The sequence below is a fragment of the Bos javanicus genome, chromosome 18 (genome assembly GCF_032452875.1).
Source record: "Bos javanicus breed banteng chromosome 18, ARS-OSU_banteng_1.0, whole genome shotgun sequence".
Classification (NCBI taxonomy): domain Eukaryota; kingdom Metazoa; phylum Chordata; class Mammalia; order Artiodactyla; family Bovidae; genus Bos; species Bos javanicus.
The window spans coordinates 29,895,202-29,911,913 of NC_083885.1; the positions used below are offsets into that span (position 1 = coordinate 29,895,202).

Here is a 16,712-nt window from a genome sequence, read left to right on the forward strand (position 1 = left end):
GACTCTCAAGAGTCTTCTCCAGCACCACAGTTTGAAAGCATCTAATCTCTGGCACTCAGCCTTCTCTGAGGTCCAATTCTCACAACCAGATCTGACTACTGGAAAAACTATAGCTTTGACTGTACAGACCTTTATTGGCAAAGTGATGTCTCTGCTTAATACACTGACTAGGTTTGTCATAGCTTTTCTTCCAAGGAGCAAGTGTCTTTTAATTTCATGGCTGCAGTCACCATCAACAGTGATTTTGGAGCCCCCAAATATAAAGTCTCTCACTGTTTCCATTGTTTCCCCCTCTATTTGCCATGAAGTGACAGGACCGATGCCATGATCTTAGTTTTTTTAATGTTGAGTTTTAAGCCAGCTTTTTCACTCTCCTCTTTCACCTTCATCAAGAGGCTCTTTAGATCCTCTTCACTTTCTGCCATAAGGGTGGTGTCATTTACATATGTGAGGTTATTGATATTTTCCCCAAAAATCTTGATTATAGCTCGTGCTTCATCCAGCCAAGCATTTCGCATGAACATACACATGTAAGGGGTGAATTTAAGTTAACTATAATGGAAATAATATATGCAGATAAAAAATGCTGAAATGCTAAAGAAATTGCTATGTAGAAAACATGTCTGGCCAAGCCAAATGAGATCCTGTAAATCCTATAAAACTCTTATTTTTCTTAAATAATCTAGTATCATAAATAACATTTCTAGGCTATTCTCTTTTATTGAAAGGTTACAAGCAACATGAAGGCTGACTGCATTACTTAAAGACTCCAAAGGTAGTTCCCACCTTCGAGGTCAAATGCAAAATCTTCATAAGATAGTTTCCCATTTGAAGGCCAAATCCAAAATCTTCATTTTTCATTAATATGTGGTCTGTTCCAGGGAAATGAAACTTATTTAACATGCATTCAGCAGGACAGCAGGGCTGTGACTGTTCTTTCTCTCTTTATCATTTCATAAAAATGATTAAATATTGCTGGCACTTTATTAATCGATGAGATTGAATTTCCAAGGGTTTAATAAGGTATGGTTTAGGGAAAAAAAAAAGATTCTATTTACCAAATGAGTTTCACATTAAATCATGGTCCCCAAGAATTAACTATGAATAGATGGCATTGTTTTTTTTTAAAAACTGAGCAATATAACACTGTCGTTTGTTTTTCTCTCATTTTACTATGTTTTAAAATGTAATAATAGCTTACAAAATGAAATATAGGAAAATTAAAAAAAGAAAAAGATAATCCAACCACATGTACTGAAGAAAAAATGTTATATAGTATATTGGTATATTTCCCTTTATTGATTTGTGGTACAGTTATTAATGGGGCTTCCCTGGTGATTCAGACAGTAAAGAATTCCCCTGCAATGTAAAGAGATCCAAGTTCAATCCCTGGGTTGGGAAGATCTCCTAGAGAAGGGAATGGCAATCCACTCCAGTATTCTTGCCTGGAGAATTCCATGGGCAGAAGAGCCTGGTGGACTATAGTCCAGGGGGTCGCAAAGAGTCAGACATGACTCAGTGACTAACATACTTATTAATATGAATTAATGTCAGGAATTTTGTTTTTAATAGGTTCAGTTCAGTTCAGTTCAGTCACTCAGTTGTATCCGACTCTGCGACCCCATGAATTGCAGCACACCAGGCTTCCCTGTCCATCACCAACTCCCGGAGTTCACCCAAACTCTTGTCCATCAAGTCAGTGATGTCATCCAGCCATCTCATCCTCTGTCGTCCCCTTTTCCTCCTACCCCCAATCCCTCCCAGCATCAGAGTCTTTTCCAATGAGTCAGCTCTTCGCATGAGGTGGCCAAAGTACTGGAGCTTCAGCTTTAGCATCAGTCCTTCCAAGGAGCACCCAGGACTGATCTCCTTCAGAATGGACTGGTTGGATCTCCTTGCAGTCCAAGGGACTCTCAAGACTCTTCTCCAACACCACAGTTCAAAAGCATCAATTCTTTGGTGCTCAGCTTTCTTCACAGTCCAACTCTCACATCCATACATGACCACTGGAAAAACCATAGCCTTGACTAGACGGACCTTTGTTGGCAAAGTAATGTCTCTGCTTTTGAATATGCTATCTAGGTTACATGATTATTATTACTCATTAAATAGAATCATAGATTTGTGATTTTTATGATCATGCTGTTTTCAATTAGGCAAGTTTTTATATCAGAAACAATGGGTGGTGATTATAGATACAATTAGGATTCTCCTTACAATAGGTTTTAAGATCCAAAGTATTGACTTTGTATGAAAACTATTAAATATGGTTGATCAGACTGAGAGGTACACAGAAATTGACTTTTTTGCTAATGTTTGATTATATTATTTTATGTACCCATACATATAATAGCTATGTATCAGATATTATTAATTAATATTATAATTATTTTAATTTAATATAATGATTAATATCTTATTATTATATATGTATTAGATATATATTAGATATCCTGCTCTATTAGATACAGGTACTCTATTCATATCACACATATATTTTAAATTATATTCTCTACACATTTTACATCTTGCTTCTGATATTTACTCAGTTGCAATTATGTTCCCATGTCCTACATTTTAACCATTTTGGGATGATTCATACTACTCTGTTGTGTAAATACACAAGGAAAGCCTTCCCAATTGTGCAGCCTCTACGTCTGCCAATTCTTCTCTCTGAGCTTTGGCCCTACATTAGTGGTAGGTATCAGTTCTGTTTGCTTTCTTTTTTTTTTTTTCCACATTGACTGCCTCGATGCCATTTATTCATAAAAAAGGGTTACTTAATCTGGCTTTTTCAGCCATAAACATAGACTTACTAGTATTTTGCTTCAAGTGGGAAAAGTATGTGTCTCAGTGAGGAAACTCTTAAAAGAGGACCAATAAAATGTATAAGACTCTTCTTCTAAGAAGTCTGCATGAATTTATTTTTCAAGACATCTACAGAGACAAGCAGATTGTACACACTCTTACCTGGCCCCTTGGTAAGGAACACAGATACAATTTGCTGGGCCCAAGAGAGGCTGTGTGACTTTTCCCTCCAGCTACTTTTATAGCAGAAGTGGGAAAAAAAGAAAAGAAAACATAGTGAAAGTCCAGGGGCTACCAAGGGAAAGAATTAGGAGATGACTTGGGATTTTACTCATGTAGAAAGTCAGCTAATAGACTGTGCACATATGTGTATGCATGTATATGTGCGTGCATGTGTGTGTGTTGAGGGTTTCTGCTAACACACATGACTAATACTACTCCAGTTTTTTATATCAGCACCAAAAGATTTCCAACAGCCCTGGGATGCCTGTCATTTGTAAGTCGGGACATTGGGCAAAAGGCAGACAACCCTTGTTGTTTGGCCAGATTGAGATGTGCAATGCTGACTGTATTCCTGCCAAATTACTGGTGCACAAGGTTCTATCTGAGTAGGCGGGAGCCTCACAAAACTGACAGTGAATTGTTCTCGCAAGGCCGAAGATAAAATTTGGCTGCGGCTGCGCAACCCAGTGCTCTTAACATGCAAACAGCCAGCAAAAATAATGGCATGTCAAGTGCAATTTTCTCACCAGCTGCTGACACGGTAAACTGTAATACAGTGTAATTATTTGGCATCCCATGACCTTCATACTAAGCACCACCCAAATGATTTCCAAGTTATGGTGAAGAGGGAAGGTTAGAAGGTCAATTTTAAAGACAGAAAATGAGTCAGTGCCTTGGAGGGAGAGAATTATAAATAGACGTGGCATCACCAATGGGAGTTCTATCCAAATAAGGAGTTGCTCAGAAATCCAGGTAGGAGGGGAAAAGAGAGGAAAGAGAGCTGAGGAGTTTATGTAAGAAAGAAGATTTAGGAGAGATCTCTGACCACCTGGAAAGCAAACCGTATTTTTTTTCCCCAAAAATAAAGCAGTCTGAGGAACAGTGGATCACAGAACAAGAGCTCAAGGAACTTGGGCCAAAAATCAATAGATGTTGCACACATTTTTTATATTGCTTTCTTTTCCTGTTCCATTGGGGATTTGTAACTTAAATATAATTCCATAATCCACTATACAAATTACAAGTGAGGAAACTGAACCTGAGAAGTGTTGCATGGCTTTCTCTTCCAGCTCCTTTAGAGCAGATGGGGAAAAAGACAGAAGCCAGATCTCCAAGAGATTCTTGCTCATCTTTCTACCTAATTCCAAAGCTCTCAACACAAGCTCTCTGTCTTCCAGTTACCCAGACCCAGTCTCAGCTCCTTAAATGGCCTTGTGCATATACTATGTCTTCTGGGTCAATGTTGTCTTCTTCAGCTCTGCACCCTGGTTCACCTGGTTATGGGAACCTTTAGGGAAGCTTCCATCATCCCACCAAACAAAATAGCTTCCTCTGTATGGGCTTCCACACCAGAGTACTGACCTCAGTTTTAACCTGACATATGTTTTTGTGATTGTTTTCTAAACATCTGTCTCCCTCTAGTAGCCCATTCTGATAGAGGACATGGATCTATGTTTGCTCAGGGTTAAGAATCCATAGACAAGAACACTTAGGAGATAGTAGCTGCTTGATAAATATTTGTGGAATGATCTGATCAATCACCCTCCTGACTCACAGGCAAGAGCTTTCAGGATGGCATCAAGCAGCCCAGCTTAAAGAATCCATGCACATTTCATCCCAAGGATGATATTTTTGTCTCAGTTACAAGACTTACGAAAAACTACCATGGGTTTTCCATCTTTCTTTTCTAAGACCAGAGCAAATAAGAATACAGGGTGAAGGGTGTACCACATTATTCTCTTCCAGAACTGGCAGAGAAAGTCAACACAGGAGGTTCTGGGCAGTATAGAAGTCAAAGTATTTATGTTTATACCAACAGGCTCTGAACTACCTTGCTCCACAGAGAGCTGGAGGCAGGAGTGGAGTCTGTTATTTGCTTTTCAGATATTCAGAAAGATTTTGGGTCTAGTTTGTGACATAAGTTTCTAGATGAATTGGAAGATAATGGAATTTCCAGGCTGCACTGCTTCATGCTACGGCTAAGGGGACAACCTCCAAAGAGAATAATCTGCAGTCTTCATAAAAAGACTTGTTTTAACAAATTTGTTGTTGTTGTTTTTTAGTTGCTAAGTTATTTCCAACCCTTTGCGACCTGACGAAGTGCACCCCGCCAGGCTCCTATGTCCATGGGATTTCCCAGACAAGAACACTGGAGTGGGTGGCCATTTCCTACTCTAGGGGATCTTCCTAACCCAGGGATCGAACCCATGGGTGGTAGGTGGATTCTTTACCACCAAGCCACCAAGGATTCTTATCACTATTACTATTTCAAAGAAAGACTTAAAATCAATGTCTAGAAACAATGTTTAAACTACCTAGCAAGTCCCTAAAATCCCAACAGGAGTGGATAACATGAAAGCAATGTATTGTCTCCTAATTGAAACATACTATTGATATAAAAGCTGATCTATCTTATTTTATAAATTCCTCCATTTTTAGGTGAATTACTCATTCACTTATTCATGCAAAATATTTACGAGCTCTCCCCATATGCAGGCAGAGTTCCAGGATCTGGGGATATTTAGTAAAGAACAAAGAAGACAAAATCCCTTTCTTTGTAGAACTTACATTCTAGTAGGTGACAAATCAGAAGCAAGATAAAGTATGGTGATGTGAGATAGTGGTCTTCAGGAAGGAATAAAAATAAAGCATAGTCAAAGGGTTTTAAATATCAGAGATGGAACAGTTCTATTTTAGACAGAATGGGGCAGAGAGGGCTCTGTAAGAATACAAAATTCAACTTCTTTTTAATTCAATGGAACATATGCGGGCTTATGCTGCTTGTGATGAAGGGGACACTCAGTCATCCCACCCTATTCCCACGACGTTGCATAAACCTTTCCACCCGGGAGCGGCTCCTAACTTCCTACTTCAGCCCACGCCACTAAGCTAAATGACAGTTACCCTTCAAGACACATGGAAATATCAACCATCACCTTCATCCTAAGCAACCTGGGCTCATTGAAAGGGCCCCTCATTAGGCTCCCAGAGTCCTGTGCTCACCTAGTGATGTAGTTGTAGTTTCTTTGTCCATCACTCCAACTACACACACACACACACACACACACACACGAACACATTTAAGAATACAATCATGCCTACAATATGTACAGGCACTATGCATGCCTTATTTTAGTCATTCTTATCTACTTGTATTTACCTTATCTGGCTAGCCCTTGAGGAGCTTGGTTACTTTCCTAGGCTAAATATCCAGAAAGTGGCAAAGCCAATACTCAAACCTCTGCAGAGTCCAGCTCTAAGACTTAGTTTTTTCTCTGCATCCAGCTGCCTACCAATAGAATATAAACAGAAATGAAGGATGTGAGGGTGTATGTGAAACTCTGAAGAGCCAATCACTCAAACACTGACTCTGCCCTTGAGCTTGAACTCAGTCTGCCAAGCCCGAGGCTCCCACTATGGTGACTCGCAGGAGGGCCTTTTAAAGAGCAGGTATGCTCCTGAGTAACTACTGCTTCTCAGCCAGTTCCTGGGGAGAAGCTCAACAATGAAGCAGTTCAGAGTCAGATGTGGAAGAGCATTTAGACAGACGTGGAAGAGCGTTCACAGAGATAAAACGGTATAAAGCGCCGGTGGGCACCCCGATACGGATCATCCCCACACGCAGCTTGCCTCATCACCTGCAGCAGTCACCTGAAATGCATTTTTAGACTCTGCTACAACCTAAGTCCCTCAAAGGCTAAGCCATAATAACTCAGGAGCAATTTTCTTTAAGGGGAAATATACATGACTGGAAACGTTTGCAGGAAAAGTTCTTCAGAAAAGAGGATTAACTCAGACTGAACAGTCGTTTAGGAACTGGCCGTGTCCAGGATTACAGAGAGAGGAGTACATCAAGGATCAGAATCATCTTGGCCATTTCAAAATCCGAGGGTTCGGGACTTCCCTGGCAGTCCAGTGGTTGAGACTTTGTGCCTCCGATGCAGAGGGTGCAGGTTTGATCCCTGGTCAGGGAACTAAGATCCCACATGCTGTGCAACACCGCCAGAAAAAAAAAAAATCCTAGGATTTACTAGCAACATTTCTGTCCTTGAAAGAAGCATGAATTTCTCAAGTACTGCTGCTGCTGCTGCTGCTGCTAAGTCGCTTCAGTTGTATCTGACTCTGTGAGACCCCATAGATGGCAGCCCACCAGGCTCCTCTCTCCCTGGGATTCTCCAGGCAAGAACACTGGAGTGGGTTGCCATTTCCTTCTCCAATGCATGCATACATGCTAAGTCATCTCAGTTATGTCCGACTCTGTGTGACCCTATGAACAGCAGCCCACCAGGTTCCTCTGTCCACGGGATTCTCCAGACAAGAATACTGGAGTGGGTTGCCATTTCCTTCTCCTCTCATGTACTATTATGTCACAAAAGGATAGTAAACACTGCATTGTTTGCCTCTCTCTATGGCTACATTTAAACAATGGAGGTAAAATTAGTCATTAGATCCTGACTCCAAAACAAATCCCAATTTAATTACTTTTTATATTCAGGTAAAAATGGAAAGTTCTTCTGGGGATAGCAAGTTTGTTTGTTTATATTACGCAAGACAGCAACAGTGTGATAGACCTCCATAGAGTTAACTAACAGAAAACAGGCAGAAAATATCCATCAATTATGTATGTGTGCATGTATTGTATATCCAGAATTTCATATGGCATGAAAATGCCTTGTCAGAGGGCTGGATAAGAAGTCTGAATATCCAGAAAGTAAGAATTTAAGAACTCTGCATTCTATACTCAATAATTCTTAAGTGCAAATTATGGTTTAAAAACATGGTAACTAGTCACTAAAATGTAATCGGATCCAGTGGATAAAATTACGGCCTTGGGAATCCTCAACTTGGTTCAGATTCAGATCATTTACTAGTGCTACAATCTTGGTTTGCTTTATTAATCCAAGTCTCAATTTCTGCACTCACCAAAATAAAAGAGAGAGAGAGAGACAGATAATGTGGTCAAGAAGCCCCTGTGCAAAACCCACTGGGCCAGATGTTTTGCAAATGAGAACTTTTCACATTTAGAAACGTTTTAAGGTAGATAAACTGTATAGTAAGTAAAACCTTCAGCAGAGTCTGGGGCAGTAGCCTCTAATCAAACACATTAACATTTCTGCAGGGAAATATATGAAGTCACAGTAATGGGATGCGTTACGACTATAAATAGCCTCCAGTCAGTTCTGCTACCTGAGTGTGCATCAGGCATGCAAAAAAATCATTTTTGTATTTTGACAAAGAAAGGAGCGTAGATGTGTTTTATTCATATATTGTTTGTATATGTGTATATATGCACACATAAACACATATATGTATACATGGTCGGGGGAGGGAGCTACTGTTAGAATCAATCAGGACTGTGCCCACAGAGTGCTTTAATAATAGTGCTCAATACAAAACAATATTGACCAGAATGCAAATTCCTTGAAGGCAGGGGCTGTTGGTTTGTTCATCAACAGGCCCCTATCCACCTAAAAATGTGTTTGCTTCAATAATAGGCGCTCTCCGAATGACTCCTGACACCATCTCCTCCGGATTTCCCTTGCCCAAGTGAAACTACATGAAGTGAAAAAGCATAATCCTTGGGGAGGCTCAACCTGCTTTGCCAGATGATGAGGTGCGAGCACAAATGGGATCAGAAGTTTCCAGTGAGACACCAAGTCTTGAAGCTCAATATTTAATTCTTTTTTTCTTTTTTAATCACTGCATTTGGGAAACGCACAGTATTGGCATGATTCACTTCTGAATCTGACTTATCAGGAAAATCAGTGCTTGGCAGGCTCATAATTGGAATTCTACCTACAATGATGGTATGTGCCCAAATTAACAGAAGTGTATGAATAATTCTGAGGAAAAAAACATGTATAGTCTTCAACAACCCACAGTGAGACTGTGTAAATCAGGCAGTGCCTATCGTCAGAACAAGGAACACCTGTCTAACTTGCCAACAGCAAAACAAATGTAAACCCAGTCTAACACATACATGCACACGCACGCGTGCAAACACACACACATCACCAAACCAAAACTTTGATTCTATCCATTTGATTCCACCTGCCAATGAATAAATCAATATCCTGTTGCAAAATCACTGAATGACCATAAGTACAAAGCACTGCTAAGCACCCACTCCAAGAATCGACCTTTCTCTATCCTAGGTTAATAACTGAAACAACAAATGAATAATAACAAAAAAAGGAGAAAAGTCTACCTGCAATTGGAGATACACAGCCTCAGAATAAAATGGGACAAAATAACATCTTAGGGATCCAGGTGGTAGAAATTCAAACTGAGCAAAAATGCATACATCTTCCAAGTCCTGTAAGCTACAGAAGAGGTTTGGCATGCAGACTTTTTATACGAAGTGAGAATGAGAATGCTTATTTGTGTATGCATTACACAAGTGTTATTATAGCTATGATATAATAGATGGGGAGGGCGGGAGAGGTGGGGAGGATGAGCTTTCCAGAGAAAAGCAATTTGTCTACATTTAAATCTGTTACTGTGGGATTATTCATATTCCTAAAGAAACCAAGAGGTAAATGAACTAACCATCTGGCCAAAAGTACTTACAGCTAAGTGCAGCAACAACTGTGACAAGCCTAATGTTAAAGATCTAGAGACCAGTAGGATCCCAAAATTGGGATCTTAAAAACGAAGCTTACCCGGCCAACAAGGATCGGTTCAGGTCCAGAAAACTCTTCCAGGACAAACATTTGATTCCAAACCCAGCCTCTTTTGGAACGATTCAAAATCCGCTGTTCTTCACTCAGCCTGTTTAGTTCCAATGGGGATCCACTCATTAGAACCGGAGACTGATTCATCGGAGCCGAGTAAATACAAGGGGGAAGAGTAATCCATAATATTATTAATGGAGTCCAGAGATCCAAGAGCATTTCCGCTAGCCGTTCTGGCATGGTCCCACCAGTTAAGCAAATCACCACGAAAATGAGACAATTACTTTTTTTGCCTCCGGTCTGCAGCCATCCAATTCATCATGCGGTGCTGAGCATTTACTTACAGCCCTGCCACGTGTTTACAGCACAGGAAACAGACATCATCTACGCAGTTTTTCTAAGACCACGATCCATGGGCTGTCCTTCTCATTGAAATTTCCTGCAAAAACAAGGAGGGAGAAAAATAATGATCCACTGCCAACAGGTTTTAAAACAAAATCACTGCTTTTCAAAAGCATGTGAATGAACATTTCCCACAGCCTTGAATTAAGAAAGTGGATCCATATAGATTGAGAATAAGTAGGCTCACAGGTCTTTTTATTCTTTAAGCTTTCAGATATATTCATATTAATTTTTGTTGGCTTCCCAGGTGGCGCAGTGGTGAAGAATCTGCCTGCCAGTGCAGGAGACACAAGAGACATGGGTTAGATATCTGGGGGGTGGGGGGAGGGGTGGGGGTGACCGCGGTCAGGAAATCCCCTGGGAGAGGAAATGGCAACCCACTCCAGTATCCTTACCTGGTTACTACCCTGGACAGAGGAGCCTGGTGGGCTACAGTCCATGGGGTAGCAAAGAGACACAACTGAGCACGCATGCATGTAAGACTGGACAGGACTTAGCAACTGAGCACCGCAGCGCAACACAACGTTAATTTCTGTTATCTGCTATTTATCAAAAAATGCTTCAAGTCCCTGAAATTTGCTTCTCCCTCCTTGTTTTTTTTTCCTCCTTTCTCCCTTCCTTCTTCTTTCATGCTCCCTCCCTTTTCTCTCTCCATCACTTTCACTCTCTTTTTTTGCAGTCTTTGCTTGTAACGCAAGTGTGGGTGTTGCCAGTGTGGCCCTCCTGCATTCTTGTAGAGACTGCAAGTCTTTCTTCCTTCCTTCATGTCTTCCTGCTTTTCTTCCTTCTCTTTTCCGTCTCCTTCCCCACCCTCCAGTTTAAAGAGGAGTTCTAGTTCTCTTTGGGCTGTGCTATGTGAAGAAACTAGCTTCAATGGTTAATTAAAAAAAAAAAAATCTACAAATGAGAACAGGAAGGGAAATAGCCCCAGTTGTTACCGTCTTAGCTGCCACAGCCCGTCAGAAGGGATTGTCCAGCTCAGCCTGCAGAATACAATTCTCTGCCAGGATGCTAATAATGAGTGAATAAAATTAGAATGCTCCCAGAGAGAAATTCTGTAACGTCCAGCATGTATGTTATAATCAGGACAGTGTCAAGGCTCCCATTCCAAATGTACAGTTGAACAGGAGATTTAAATTATGAAAAGCTCCTTTGGGAATGAAATATGGTAAAAATACAATTTTCAATTGAGGAGATTTCAGAAAGGGATGCGCAAAAAAAATCCCCATTACCTGAGGTGTCAAATACATTTTTTTGCTTACCTTCGGTGTGGCAAAACGTGTTTCTTCCCTCTCAAAAAAATTATTTTTAAAGAAATAATGTTCCCCACACATCCCAGAGAGAAGTCTAGCTGAATTAGATGAAATGGGAAAATAATTCCTCGGAACACCATGGGGAATAGTTTGGCTCAGGGAATTCATAATGGGGTAGGAAACTTTCCCCTGTGTGTCCCTGGTTCCATTCTGGCTCAGAATGGGAAAGCAAGAAAGTCCTTAACATTGGCTTAGCTAGTGAGTGGTCTTAGCAAAGCCAGATGTAAGGGGCAGATTCAGATCCTGCTGCAAAGACAGGCAGGATCTTATCTAACAAGGTGGTGAATAGAATCGCCCTGCTTGTCACTTTTCTCCTGGGCTCAGCTCCACCACTGGGACTCTCTTTGTACCTCAAAAGAGGCTCCACCCTGATAGGGGCACAGGAGAACCCCTGCAAACAACAGTTGCAATGTAAACTGAAGGCAAGAAAAACTTTCAACAGGAAATAATTCAGAGCAAAGAGAATCCAGAACAAGGCCCCAGCTTTCCCTAAAACTGCAGCACCAGCAGGGAGATCAGCCTTCCTGTATAGCAGATTTCCATGAAGACCTTGTCTCATCCCATCTGAGAACAGACCTTTCGAATTTAAAACAAAAGTTGAAAGATCTTGATAAAAAAAAATCCCTTCAATACCAACAGTTTTCTAAATGGTCATTCCACTTAAACAGCATTTAAACTTAAAATACTTAGCGTGAACAGCACACCCATCACGTGCCATGCAATCTCCTAAACATGGGGCAGGAACAGTGATGCAGGATTAGTGTGTTACTCCCCAGACTGTCTGTTTTACAGGCAGAAAATCCTGGGCTTGAATCCCAGCTCACCCGACTTGCTGTCTCTGTAATAATGGGAAGAACTACTTAAGTTCTCTGAGCTTCTGTTTTCTCTTCTGCAAAATGGCAATAAGAAGAATTCCTAATTTCCAAGCAGTAGGGTGATTCAGAAACAAGACTCAGATGAAGCACCCAGAACCTGGGAAGCACTTACTAAGCTGTGATGCTTGTTCTCCTGAGCCAGACTGAGGAAGTGGTCCTGACACCATCTCTGCCCTTGAAAAGCTTCAGTTAAAAAAAAGTCAAAGGAGCAAAGAGTTAATAAGCTGTGTGACCTCTGCAGGAAAGGTAAAGGTATGAGAGTTACAAAGGCAGTCAAGAATCCTCCCTAAGGTGGGATGTGGGTGGACGAGGGTGATGCTGGTGAGAGAAGGGCTGGACCATATTGGATGGACGGGAATACTCATTTTAATCATGGAGGCTCAGCCTAAACACTTCTCAGGGGCAAGAAGACTTCTCTCCGAACATACCCTGCTTCATGCTGGGCCATACCTGAATGCTCGAGAGCCATGTAGACCATCCTCTGATGGCCTGAGTGCTATAGAGGGAGAACCATGAGATGGTTGTGAGTTTCCTCTAGCTCCAGCCAGCCTGGGGTTTGAATTCCAGCCAGAGAGACACCATTACCAGTTGCATAACTAGGGGTCAATTAAAAAAAAAAAAAAAAAACTAGAATGCTATTTACCTAGCTGGTTTATTTTGAAGATTACAAATGATAATTTTGGTAAAGTGATTAAGAATGCACAGTTATTTTTAAATTGTGCCAAATACTCTGCAAGGATTCTCTGGCATCTGCTCTGTTGTTAATGATTCTGGGATTAAAGCAGTTTAATCCCAATTTAAAGTCCTAATAGACACTTCCCTGATGGAAGCCACCAAACAGATAGATTGCCACCAACCCACTTGGGATGGAATGTGACACAATTCCTCCCTGAACTCGTCAGAATCAGGTAAAAAGTAACAATAGGCCCTGAAACTGCATTATACAATGGCATAGCTTCACTAGTTAGAATAAAGGGATTAATCAATCAAGAACATATGCATAGCCCCAAATAGTATCCATGAACACAAGATCTTGCAGTCAGATAAAACTTACTGTGCCTTTTAAGTTTTGTTACAAGGCACAGTACTTATAAGACACAGTAAGTCTTATTCAAAACTGAGGTGCAGAGCAATGATATGACTTGCCCAAAGAACACCTCTAGTAGAGAGAAAACAGCTGTTTGAATCTAGGGAATCTAACTTTAGAATTCTTTCTTACCACAGTCCCTCCTCTTGTTATCTAAATATTTGATGAGCTTATACTGTGGGTCAGGCACGGAGGCAAGAGAAGCAAACATATCAGAATTCTTATCTTCAGGAAGCCATGAGCTAAGGTAAAGACTAAGAAATGAATACTTGGAATATCCTATTAAGTCTGAGAAACGTTAGGGTAGTACAGAGTGATGGGTATGCCACTCGTCTTCACTGCCTTAAAGAAGGCTTCCTGGGGGAAGCATCATCTAACCATCGAAAAGGAATAACCCAGAGGGGAGGGTAAGTACAAAGGGTCGTTTAAGTCAATCAATGAACAAGAACGAAACCATTCACTAAGACAGGATTTGTGAATGAATTAGTACCGAGGGTAGTTTTCAAATCATTTCTTGTCATATTATCTAATCCATGGCCATGGTATCCTCTTGCTACCCACCACGTCATTCTAATTATGGTCTCTAGACTACATGTCAAATTGACGTCCTCTTCTCTGCCAGAGCTTTGTGAAGAGAAGAGTGTGTTCAATTTCGAAAGCTCTAAGGCATAAAAATAAGTGCCATTCCACAATGATGGTATGCTCAGTCATGGCCAACTCTTGTGACCCTATGGACTGCAGCCCACCAGGCTCCTCTTTCCATAGGATTTTCCAGGGAAGAATACTAGAGTGGGTTGCCATTTCCTCCTCCAAGGAATCTTCCCAACCCAGGGATCAAACCTGCGTCTCCTGAGTCTCTTGCACTGGCAGACAGGTTCTCTACCACTGAGCCACCTGGTGAGAGTATGGGAGACAGCAACTGGAAGCACAGTGAGATTGGTACTTTATATAATGTTTAATTTTCATTTAACTAAATATAGTCAGAGCCTGAGGTTGTGTCCCTCTTTGTCGAAAAGGAAGACAAGCAACAGTTAGAGGCAAGGGTGTGCAGTTAAATATTTACCAAGTGGCTATCTGAAAGAAAAAAAATCCCTGATTTTTTTATTTCCATGATATAAATACTTCCACCGTGACCAATTGCAAGTTTTCAATGTGATCACTAACCAGGTATGGCAATCGGCGAAAGTTTCTAAACCAGAAACAGCTCTGGTTTAGTCAAGTAAGAGTTTCCTCCAGCATACCCCTAGGTGATGCTTCTCAAACTTTAATATGCATACAAATCCTGGAAGTTTTTCTAAAATGCAGATTCTGATCCAGTAAGTCTAGAGTGGGGCTTGCCACTCTGCATTTGTAATAACCTCATCTGTGAGGCAGGTGCTGTAGCTGGAGAAGCCTAGAGTTCACAGGAATAAAACCACCTAACTCAGACCTCCTTCTTATGAAGGCTTGAAAGATTCAGTGGTGTGGTACAAAAGTTACTTCCTCCTCAGTGTCATTAAATGGCATGCCCATAAAATACTTCCTACCTGGGAATAGACATATATCAGACTTTGGGAAAACCAGCCATAGCATGTATGAATAAATGAGATTTTGCATGATGTCATAACTTTTATACTTAACCCACTCCATATGGGACACTGGAAAAACTGCTCCAATAAGCAGTGTGTTCCCACGCATGCTATTAGGGGGTGTTGAGACTTGACTTTCACTTCGGTGAAGTCTATTACTAGGAGAGAAATGGGATTCTCCTGTGATAATCAGAACTGTACTGTTTATATGCGGGGCTCTGCCATGGGCAGAGCTAATGTTGTCCTCTTAGATGATCAGAGAACAGCTTTATGGGAATTCTTGAGATGCAACCAAATGTCCTGTCACTGTTATCAGAATTAATAAACATTGTAATAGTAGCTGCATACACAAACTGCTTAACTCTATGCAAGGAAGAAGAAATTGAGTGAGGTTGTAAAGCTTGGGTAAAAAAAAAAAATCAATGTATTTTTAGATTTTCTAACCACAGTATGTATGTCTGGCCAAGCAATCCACTTTATTATAATGCTGCTGCATTGATTTACACCCCGAGAGTGAGATGAAGAGATTTTACAGTCCCTCTGGAATTCTTACAAAGAAGTAACTAGAATTCCCCCATTAAGAAGATGTTTTGTCTTAGGTAAGATACTTACAATCCTGCTTTTCATTCACACTTACATTTTAGAGATAGCTTTAATTACAGCCTGGTCTGACCCCACTGAGTTCAACTTTTTTTTTTTTTTTTTGAGGTTAAAAAAAAACTTTCAGATAAGTCATTATGCAAAAATATTACTGCACCATTGACTTGGTAAACAACAAAGATTGCAGTTTCCAACGATAAGCCACACTCTGAAGCCTAAAATAAAAACGGGCTTTTACCGACACTTCAGAATTCAATCCTGCAGATTATTGTGGTTGACAGGAAATTATGCTTTTATTATCCACTGGGCTTAGTGGCCACAATATTTCATGGAAGCAAAAATGACACACAAGACCAGAGAGTTTCTATTAAAAATGTTTCTGACCTTGAATTTAGAGCCATTAGCAGGCTGCTTCAAAACAGGTAAATGCACACTGAATTCAAAGTGGTGTTTCAGCAACACAGGGTACGCGATTCAGCCCGCGGCCCAGTGCGATTCATGCCAAGCCCTGGAGAACTAGAGACAAACAATACTTGTGTGTGTCCAGATATAAATAATGCAGGAGAATTACCTTTCTTAAAGCCTTCAGAATGCCCTGACCAAATTCCCTCGGCAGAAGAGAATTTAATTTTTTTTTTCATTTACACACACACACACACACACACACACACAGAGGATTATCTCTCCTCTCAACCACAACACTTCTGGACATCTTTCTTTGGCATCAAATCATACATTTATCTAACTGTCTATCCAAAAGCACATTATTTGCTTTGTTTTACCACCCAGAATAATAGCTGTCAAATCTACTCTACTTTTTGCTATTATTGACATGCTATTGTTTTTTTCTACTGGAAGCTTTAGTTTTCTTTAAGTTTGATAATTACTGGTTACCACGGCAAAGACAGATAGCTCCTCATCCTTTCCCAAGATGGAGTCAGAACTCTGTCCTTCACGTAGAAGCTTTCCTGCTATAGACATCTCAGAACTGGGGTAGCAAAGACAGGAGGGTCAAGTTTCTTTTTCTAGTGTTTACAGGCTCAGAAATTTATTTAATGAACTTTCTTAGAATTATAAGGTTAGTTAAGATACTGAAGCTGAATCTATCCTGTTGGATCTTCTTCAGGCAGAACTGTCTAGAAACCACCTCCGAACGATGAATC

The 16,712-nt window shown here is 40.6% G+C and overlaps 1 protein-coding gene across 1 annotated transcript in view; it reads right to left on the reverse strand.

The window, feature by feature from the left end:
• CDH8 (cadherin 8) overlaps positions 1 to 16,712 on the reverse strand; it is a 407,409-nt gene that overhangs the window by 382,035 nt on the left and 8,662 nt on the right. The window contains exon 2 of the mRNA XM_061387406.1: positions 9,693 to 10,143. Within this exon, the coding sequence (XP_061243390.1) occupies positions 9,693 to 9,944 (252 nt within the window). The 5' untranslated portion in view covers positions 9,945 to 10,143. The remainder of the gene's footprint in view (positions 1 to 9,692; positions 10,144 to 16,712) is intronic.